A 10,030-nucleotide genomic window follows, 5' to 3' on the forward strand; every position below is an offset into this window, starting at 1 on the left:
GTCGCTTGCTGCTTCCTATTCAGGGACTGAAGGTTCCCTCAGTTGGGGCTGTAAATCCGTATTAATGTCTAATCTCTATTAAGAAACACAGACACCGGGGAAACTCAGGAACACTGCTGCCTTAAAACAATCAATTTAGTCTTTTTAACAACCAGGTGTTACATCTATTGGAACCAACGTGGCGTGACTAACGCGGGCTCTCCGTAGCCTTGCGGTTACCACAGCTCAGCTGTCAGTCAAGGCCCACCCCTCGGTCTGACAATTCAGTGGCCTTCATCCTCCGTGGGAAGCACCTGGATTCGTGGACTCTCGGGCCAACAGGGACATCGCCACGGTAACTACAGACACATACCTGTGCACAGCCACACAGGTACACCGGTGACCACACGACCAAGACAATGGTCACCCGTCTGAAGCTGGTCTTCATTGACAGAGGGGAACACACAATTTGTCAGAATTTAGAAGTACCTAGCGTGATGTTCAGTGACGCTGTGCATTACAGATATGTTGGCATCTTTTAAAGAAAAGTTAACATCCCTGTGTCTGCATTTTTCCCGGGCGCTTTCAAAAACACATCTCACCCCCGGATAGGTGGGTATCACAAGGGAAAGGCATGTGGTTCCTGTCCTAAAGTGCTCCTTTATTGGTCCAACTGAGCGAATTACAGGTTAACTTAGGAGCTATACTGTTAACCTAGACTTACTCATGCCTATAAGGGACGTCAGTACAGCCATCGTTTGTATGTAGGAGCAAGCACACACTTATCCCCTATGCACAAATGTACACAGATACCAAAAAGCAAAATTCACCAAATTTATTATTGAGAAATGTTGTGATACTATGTGCTTAGGAAGAACGAGACCGATTTGTGATTTTAAGAAGAGCTTTCGGAATTTATTGGGAGCACTGCTGAACCACACAGAGAGTCATTCCTCTGGGTAAGGGTAGGGTTTTTTTGAGTTCAATACCAAGCAAAGGACAGGACTCAGAAATGGGCATCTATCCACGGACTTAAGAGCACCAAGTGGAATGGAGTATCAGGGGCTGACCCAAGCCCAGGCTCCGTTACAATATGATGGGGATCCAGAGCGACAGATACCACAGGAGCGGCTGTGATGTCTACTCATCCCTCCTGACTCGCAGAAATGTACCGCCGAGGTTTTACACACAGACTCAGACACACACACGAGGAACAGTGAGGAAGAAGGAGAAGTTAGGGATTTACCATTTTCAGAGGGAGAAATCCCTTATTTTGGCTTGATTTCGTGGGTTCCCCATTCTCTCGTGGTTGTAAGCCCTTCCTCCCTTTCCTACTAGGTATGTTTAAAAATTAAAAAGTGAAGTCAAATTAAATTAGCTTTGAAGCTATTTTGAGGAACTAATAATGCCTACTGAGGTACGTGGAAATAGCTGGGGTGTCCTCAAACTATTACCCAGGATTTTATCCACTGATAACCATTCTCTGGTGGGCCAGAGTAAGACTCTCCCCCTCAACCCACAAGTGGGGAATGCCTTGAAGGACGAGGGCTTTTCCAAAAGAAATGGACTTCCAACGGAGAGGGGCAGAACAAATATGGCTGAGAAAGAACAAAAGCCCACAGTAGGAGCAAACAGAGGTAAAATCATAGAAAAATATGTTTTTATAAATGAGGCTGAGATTCTTTCTCAGTGTATGGAAATAATTTGCCGGTGCAGTCAAAGAAACATGTGCCAGAGACCTTCATCCGCTGTGGGGCATGGGAGAAGTGCCAGAAGACTGGGGACAGGCACAGGTGTCTTGGTTTTTAGAAACGATGGAGCAGGAAGCTGGATTCTTAGAAATTATGAAAAGGTGAGCCTGACATCAATCTCTGATACCAATTCTGGTATCCATAGACAGACGGCCTGCGAACACCGAAAAGCACAGGTTTGGGGAAGACAAATGACTGCTAAGCGAGACTCATTTCTTGTTTCATAAAATTTTAGACTGAGACCAAGAAAACGATATGGAAGAGAAAATATAGATTTTTGTTTTTCTTTCAGCAAGACCTCTGGTGTAATCGCTCACGGTGTCTTTGTGGCTATGACTGCGAAATAGCTATAAGGTGACAGTAAAGTCAGTCAACGCTTTTATTAATGGTTCAGATGAAGACAGGAGAAGCAGGCGCCTCCTTCATTAAGCTAACGTGTATCGAGTAGGTCTTAAGCCAGACCCCACTGGGCACTGGGGCTGGAGGGGGTGGGGGAAAGAGAGCAATACGAACCACAGCCCCAGCACACAGGACAGAACACGCAGAGGGCTGACATCCCACTCGCCTGCCCGCCAGCAGCTCGGTCTCGGGGACGTCGTGTCACCTCTCGGAGCCTCCTTCCTCACCTGTACAGGTGGGCGCTCCTTACCTTTCAAGATCGGAGGCAGGCCTGTCGCACAGAACCAGGCAGGCTCTGTTACAAAGTAAGACTAGTGGATCCTGCAGCCCCAAGGCGGGACAGTTAAAATGGCAAATGACAGAATTAGGACAGAACACACACACACGGATGCACACACGTGCACACCCAGAGAGGCTAGGATACCAGGCCCAAACTCGAGATACGAATTTATGTTAGTCAATGTGAAGTCCAGCCTGTAGGTGCCAAAGCAGAGGAATGGGGCAGAGGGACCACGGGTTAGCAGTGGTTCAAGGAGAAATAAATAAAAACCTGGACCCGTGTTAGCTGCCGTCCGCCTCACGTGTGACATGGTTAGCACGAGGGCCGTTCCCAGGCTACGCGAAGGTATTTTAAAGTCCACACCAGGGGCCACTGCTCTGTGTGCTGTTTACATCTTACCAGGGAATTGTCTTAAATCCTGGTCGCTGTATTTTACTAAAGACACCGACGGAGATGTGGTAGCACAAGGAATAACAGGAAAATGAGTTTAAAACAAGGTAACGTAAGGAGATGGGGTTTATCTGCCCTGAAACAGGTTCTCATTTTTGGGTTTCAAACAGATGAAGAACCGTTTGATTTCGTCAGTGCGGTTCCCCAGGGAAAGGCCAGGACCACCGAATGGAAGGGCCAATGGGGTTTCGCTGGCTGTCCTGGGGTGGAATACGCTAACCCCTGGGGCCACCTCTGCCGTAGTGTGGCTAGACCACCATCAGGCGTGCTGCACCCCTTCTTATGCAAGATGTCATAAGGTCTCTGAAACAGCGGTTCAAATTCAGCCTCGTGGGTCTCGGCTCAGCCCACATCAGGCCAGAATGAAACGACTCACATCCTTAGGCTAATCAATTTCACTTGGAAAAATATTCTGCATCAACCCTGATTTCAATAATTTCCTGAGATTCAAAATGCCCCCCCGTGGAATTCTTTCATCAACTTGGGGGGGGGGTGTCGCGGGGCGGTTTCAGGAGTCACAGTGGGGATGGGCGCTGGCCTCGGCTGGGCACTTACCGCTAGGTACTGCGGGGTGAGTCCGCCCAGACCTGTCAGGTTCCCCCAGGTGGCAGTGTTGAGCTGCTGCATCTGCTGGGCCAGCTGCTGCTGGAGGCGCCTTTGCTCTTTGTCCTTCTGAGTGTCCGCGAACTTCACTACGATGGGTGAAGAGCAGCCCTGTGGTCAGACACAGCGGAAAGTGAAGAGGGGGGTTACCGCCTGGCTGAATCCTCTCATGACACTCAGCACTGGATCTAGCTTTCTCAACTATCTCGGAGCACATGGAACCGTCTGGAATGTTTTCTTTTTTTAAATGGTTTGATATTCCTTCTTCTTCTCTGACCAGTACCATCAACAGAAATTTCCAGATACTGCCACTGGTTTCTCTGGGGATCTGGCGGTCGGTGAAGCCATTTGCTTTCTTGCTCTGATTATTAAACTGCCTCTCCTCCTCTCTTCGTGTGTCTTCCTCCAACCTTTCCACGACCTCCTCAGAGACAAGAGACCTTATCAACATTCTTTAATTAAGCTTCATGGTTCGCTTGTCTGCAAGACAGACTTGTCTGTGTGTCTGCCTGTTTCCACACGTGAGCAGGGGGCAGAGGAGGAGAGACGTTGCAATGGGAAGGAAAACGTCCCTCATTCATGTATTTATTTTTTCACTCTTTCCAATTCTCAGTGATGCATTTTTGAGCTTTGGAACGCAGGAGTCCTCCTGACCCAGCACTACACGGAGGGAGAAGGGTTTTGTTTTAGGAATGTGGATGAGGGCAAGGGAGATTCAGAAAACACAGGCATGGGCCACCGTAACTGTCCGTGTTTTCAGAGAGGTCTCTCTTCCTTCTCGGACACATCTATTCTACCCACCGTGCCCAGGGCTCCTGCAAACCACCAGTCTTGGAAGCATATTCTAGTGAAAGGAGCTGTATCTGAAATGGCAGAAGGCGTCTACTTGGCTTGTCAATGGATCTCACCATTCTAGGTGCTGCTTTCCAGTGTTCATTCCCTTTAAAAGGCAACGAGTAGGGGCAGTGAGTGCATGGCCAAGGGTCACAGAAGAGGGCGAATTCATGTCTGAGATGGATAAAATCATTAGGGGAAAATAAGGGCCTGCGCCTCCAGCAGGAAGACTTCCCTCCCTGAGCCCCTGTGGAACATTCGCCACTCGGTCAACACTCGGCAGAGACACGCGCTCCTCCCTCCCCACCCCTCTCCCCCTTGCTACGGCTTGCCTACACATCTCATCACCATTAAAGCCGTTAAATTTTGCTGAGATAAAAAGAAGTCATTCTACCCAGGTGATTAAAAAAAAAAACTTTTATTGAAACTCAGCATGATAATAGACCTCTCTCTCTCCTCTCAGAAATTTTACATTCCTACTTAAATGAGCTCTCNCTCTTTCCCTTCCCTTCGGGTCATTTTTCTTTTTCCTAGAAAACAAACCTGCGTGTGTTTTGTTTCTTATCACCTTGGGTAGTTACTGGGGATGTAGCTGTGAATATGTGAGGGCTAGCGCATCTGTTATGACCCCCACCTCTCCCCCAAAAAGTGAGAAAAACGAGGTGGCTCTTTCAGTGTGAACTTCCAGCGTACGGGTCTTCAGCTCTGGCAGCCACGGCCACAGGACAGAACGTTAAATGTCAGTCAACCGCATGAAAATAATATTTCCACCACTTAAAAAAATCTATACTTCATTTTTCTTCTTCTGCTCCGTATTTCAGCACTTCGTTGCTTTAAAGAGAGCAAAATACTCTGAAACGGGAGATTATACAGCGGGAGGGTTTTGTATGGAAAGAGTTGTTACTGTTGCATCAAATTGGTTCCATAACAAATCATAGCATCTCCTCCTAAGAGTACATTTCCTGGTTTTTTTTCTTCCTTAGATACCAAAAAAAAAAAAAAAAAAAAGGAAGAAGAAAAAGATAAAGCAGCAAAAAACTAGGCCCAAAATAACGTGTTTAAACCATAAAAAGGAAAAAAATGGGATGGGTGTAGATTGGAGGAAAGTGGAAAAAAAGAATGATATAAAAATTAATTACTTTTAAGAACATGTTCTTTTGCAACTTTAACATTCAACTCATTTGAATTCAAATCTCTTAGATAATACATCTTGGTTAAAGATGTGAGCCAGAGTCCTGAAAATAACAAAATTAGTTTAAAAAAAAAATCCAGCAAACTTCGGTTGTACAACTACAATGTGACTGGCATACCATGCAATCTTCCAGTTAAATGTCCATATTTTTTAAAGTCAGCAGGAAATTTGAGTGTCTGAGGGCCCCTCTGTCTGAGCACGGGTGTCCGGATTTAAAAACAAGTGCACCAAAATTTGATTTTCTTAATAATAGAGATGTTAATACCAAAGGATCAAGGATTTCTTAAGAATGACTATGCCCCATTCTCTACAGCAGATTCTTTTCATTCTGAGCCTATTCTTCTTTGGTTCTGGTTCATACCCAGGTCTGCGCTACGTTCCCGAGCTCTCTCCCCCTGTAGGAACACAGGAGAACACAGACCAGCATCCTCTGCGGCTTTACTCGGGGGGCCCTGATGGAGGAACTGGGGTTAGAGCTGAAAGAATTTAGGTTAACAAATCATCTAAGGTACAAATCGCTAAATTACAGGAAATAAAAATGATTAAGAATGAAACACATGTATGGAAGATAATAAATACAGGTGAAAACTCTTTTTTTTTTCCCTAACCATACTTTCATTTTTATCTCCAAACTGAAAGGTAGCTGGGATTCAGACTGATCCCCAATAATGGAGCAGCCGGAGAGAAAGTGGGGGGCAAACACAGCATCAACGTGTGACTGCATGTCGTGTAAGACCGGATCCCTAGGTATTTCAAATCCTGCTAATTATCTCCTATCGTGGCCGATTTTCACCTGAGCTTGCCTTCAGGTAAGGGGGGTGTGAGTGTCTTAAAAATGCATTGCACTGAAAGGAAAACACAGTGATTATATAAGATATGTTAGGAATATCAAAGTCAAAATGAAGCTGGAGAAAGACAATAGGCTTTGCAATGCTGATATCAAAACTCAGAAAAGTACAGTAAACACTTAATGACAAGGCCATGCACACTCCTTGCCCCCCCTGCCCACCCACCTTCCGCCTCACTGTAAAAAAAAGTTGCCCCCAGAACATGACGAGAAATGATCACTTAGCTCCCAGCATGCTTTGGGAGATGCAGCATTGCAAAAAACAAACAAACAAACAAACAAAAAAAAATAAAACCCCCCAAAAAACGGAGGTAAAAAAAGCGCAAACGATCCATAAAGAAATTTTTGCACGTTAAATAAAATTGAAAATATTTTGCTTTTCAGAGGATGAAAACGTAACTTCAGGTAACACCACAGGGCCACCTCCAGAAAAGATCACCCACACACAGATATACAGGGTACAGAACATGCACTCCCAAATGATTCTACCAGACAGTACAGAGTAAGTAACGGCGTACTACTCTTGGAATGCTTTTGTGCAAAATTCTGAAAGGCCAGACCCAAATCACAGACGAGAAGTACAGAGCCGTCTATCTAGGTGTGTGGGGGAAACACCCACAGCAGCATATCAATCTTCCCCCAAAGCCACTATCTCTCATTCGGAGACCAAATTTGAGCCTTTATGTTTATCGTGCGTTTTTTGGGTAAACAGACGTATCTAATTTTTCGAGGGATTCTCATAAACATTTTCACTGGTTAAACCATGTAGGAGAAGTATTAACTTTCTCCCAACATGCTTGATGCGAAAACACAATTCTGTTTGACTAAAGAGAGCTTGACCCCATATTTAAGGGGAAAAAAAAAAAGAAAAAAAGAAAAAGGGGGAAAAAAAAAAGAACCCTGTGATTGGCACAGGGCAGGCTGCAATTTGGAGCGAGGGCTGTTAAGGTTGACTCCATACCAACCCTGGACCAGGAACGGACTGGATCCTTTAGAGGTCGAGAATGAGTCTTGGTTTAAACTGCATCATGATGCTACATTACAGGGCCTGAGGCCACTGCAGTAAAAGGCTCAAAAAATAATGTACAGCACGTGGAAGGTTTTACTAAATGCATTTCAAGTCATTAGGGGAAAAATTCAGAGTGAGAGAGAGAGAAAGCGAGAGTGAGAGCGAGAGAGAGCGAGAGAGAGGATGAATATGAATGAATGGAAGAGATGGTCAAAGTGTCCATCTGTGACTGTCATGTGAACACTGCACGGAGAGAGCTGCTTTCCCATTCCCCATCATTTGCACAAAGAAAACAAAGAAAGGGCAGATGATACAGTACCTCCATGGTCTGAGACTGATGCATGGCTTTGATTGCATTCTGTGCCATTGCCCTTGTAGAAAATGTGACAAACGCACAGCCTGTGGGAAACAAGGGGACAGGGAGCAGGAAAGACAAAAAACAACAAGACAAAAGGGTTGGACGCTTGTTAAACCAACACAGTCTACGAGAACTGCCACAGGACGCCACTGTTCTCAGTAGTACATAAAAATCAACAACTTCTCTCTCGGTTTTATCTTAGTTTGCTTTTTACTCACAGTGCTGACTTGCTAATCTGACCAAAGCAGAAAGATTTATTTATTGACTAGTTTATTTTTTTTTAAATGGAGACAAGGGGAAAGTAGTTGGGCACTTTTTTCTTTTCTTTTTCTTTTTTTTTCGTCACGGGGGTTTGAAATGAGCAAGATCTAGTTTGCATTTTCTAAAATAAAAAGTTACTGTTTTACATTTTTCTCCTTGGCTGATCATCTTTACTTAGCGCATCCACACATTCAGGCTTTGGATTTCAAATTCTAGCGTTGATTTTTAAGCATCAAATAATAAAATCCTCACACCAAGGGCAAATTAACAAATAAATTCCAGAGGCTCGAAATGTCAGCAAATAAATACGTCTTATCTCTTCTGGATAGTTAAAACATATATACGTATCCGTATACATTGGTGCGATTCAAATGCAGAGAAACAGACCCCATCCTGCAGGAACTGTTTAGTAATTATTAATTACGAACAAAAACACATGCTCTGTTACTCTGGGAATAGTCAATAGTGCATATTAAGGCAAAACTTTAAAATCTGCATTGGATTTCTTAGTTGTAGAAACCCTTTATGACTTTTCCAAGTTGTGGTTTCGGATATGCATCAGAGATCTGACCTAAAGTCTAACATACACGACACAACGTACAGTTCTCTGAATGTCTCCTGTGAGACCCACTGAACTTTCCATGGCTCTTTATTTCTCGTGCCGTACAATACCCAGAATCCACACTGCCTGCTCCAGCTCCTGGTGGCAGGTGCCGGCCACCGTGTGGGTCACCGCTCCAACGACATGGCTCATCGCCCCTCTCAATAATAAAAACACTGCCTTCTGAAATTTACATTTTATTCGTCGTGCACCCTTGGGCTTCTTAGAGAAAAAGACTGTGAAATTAATGCAGATTCAGGCTGATTTTATAATAATACCGTAGCACACTAAAAGCTTAGCTAAAGCAACGCAGACTTATTTCACTTATGATCTCTAATGACTTTAAAAGTGCATTGATTTTCAGCTTCTCTAGCTCGGCACAGTATGAACTTAGGTATCAGAGAATAATTTAGTGTTCCACTCAATTTCTTCAAAACATTATTATTACTACTTAAAAGATTTCCAAATGAAGCAGATCTAAACACTGGGAGGCGGAAGCCTGTTGTCCTCTCAGAGTGAATGCGTGAAAGTGGGATTCTGGCATCCATAATGCAAGATTATTGCCCCTGTGGCCAGTAAGCCAAATAGAATGTTCTACAAAAAAAAAAAAAAAAAAAAAAAAAAATCCCCCAGCAAATTGTTTGGTTTATGTAAATCAATTTGTGAGCCATAAAATTTATTTTCTTCTTTTGCTCTGCGTGTGTACTTGGTGAGATTATCAAGTCAATACTGTATTAGCACCTTTTAATCAAACAGCAATAAGAGAAAGCAACACCTGCCCATTATCCCCAAAGCACAAAAACATCCAGTCATGAAAATAAGTCAATGCATTTTTTTTTGCATCATGCTGTAATTTTTAATACAACAAAACTCTCAGTACATGGGAGAGTCATCTCTCATTGACCTCCCAGTTAAGCTGGCCTTAGGTCTAGCTTGCTATGAATGCCGAGCTGTTTCATATACTTCTCTGGCATTATAGCAGCTAGGAAGCTTCCTATTTAAACACACTGTCTGCACCTCCACTGGCTGTAGCTTGTCATCAGGGAAAGCGATCTGGAGCCTTCTCTGAGGCATCTAGAAGACGTGTGTAACAGTGTGAGACAGACGACAGGATGTCTACTGGCTTCCATATTGCGACTCAGCTCTATAATTCGAGAGCCCCAAAGTTACCATCCGTCTCAGAATGATACCCCTTCAAAAACACTGTGATTATGACCGACATTATTAACAGAGGAGATAACACTAAGATTTTTCGTCTTCCGTTTCTTGAGACCACAATGGAATTATTTGCTTTTGCAAATAATCTAATGGAGATATACTTGACATCACAAGAAGCCTGGCCTAAGTCTGCTTTTAATAGTCAAGAAGATTGTTTCATTCACTTTATTTGCTCTTATTATCCAGGAACGTGTGCCAAACTGACAGTTTCCAAATGGAGGTTAAGAATGCATAAAAAAAAAAAAAAA

The 10,030-nt window shown here is 43.9% G+C and overlaps 1 protein-coding gene across 8 annotated transcripts in view; it reads right to left on the reverse strand.

Moving 5' to 3' along the window:
- CELF2 (CUGBP Elav-like family member 2) overlaps positions 1–10,030 on the reverse strand; it is a 298,803-nt gene that overhangs the window by 56,630 nt on the left and 232,143 nt on the right. For all 8 annotated transcript variants that reach the window (XM_040645428.1, XM_040645434.1, XM_040645431.1 and 5 more), the window contains exons 6-7: positions 7,664–7,743; positions 3,415–3,573 (exon numbers count right to left, since the gene is read on the reverse strand). In XM_040645428.1, the coding sequence (XP_040501362.1) occupies positions 3,415–3,573; positions 7,664–7,743 (239 nt within the window). The remainder of the gene's footprint in view (positions 1–3,414; positions 3,574–7,663; positions 7,744–10,030) is intronic.

This window comes from Ursus maritimus, unplaced genomic scaffold, assembly GCF_017311325.1.
Source record: "Ursus maritimus isolate PB19 unplaced genomic scaffold, ASM1731132v1 scaffold_31, whole genome shotgun sequence".
In the NCBI taxonomy this organism is placed as follows: domain Eukaryota; kingdom Metazoa; phylum Chordata; class Mammalia; order Carnivora; family Ursidae; genus Ursus; species Ursus maritimus.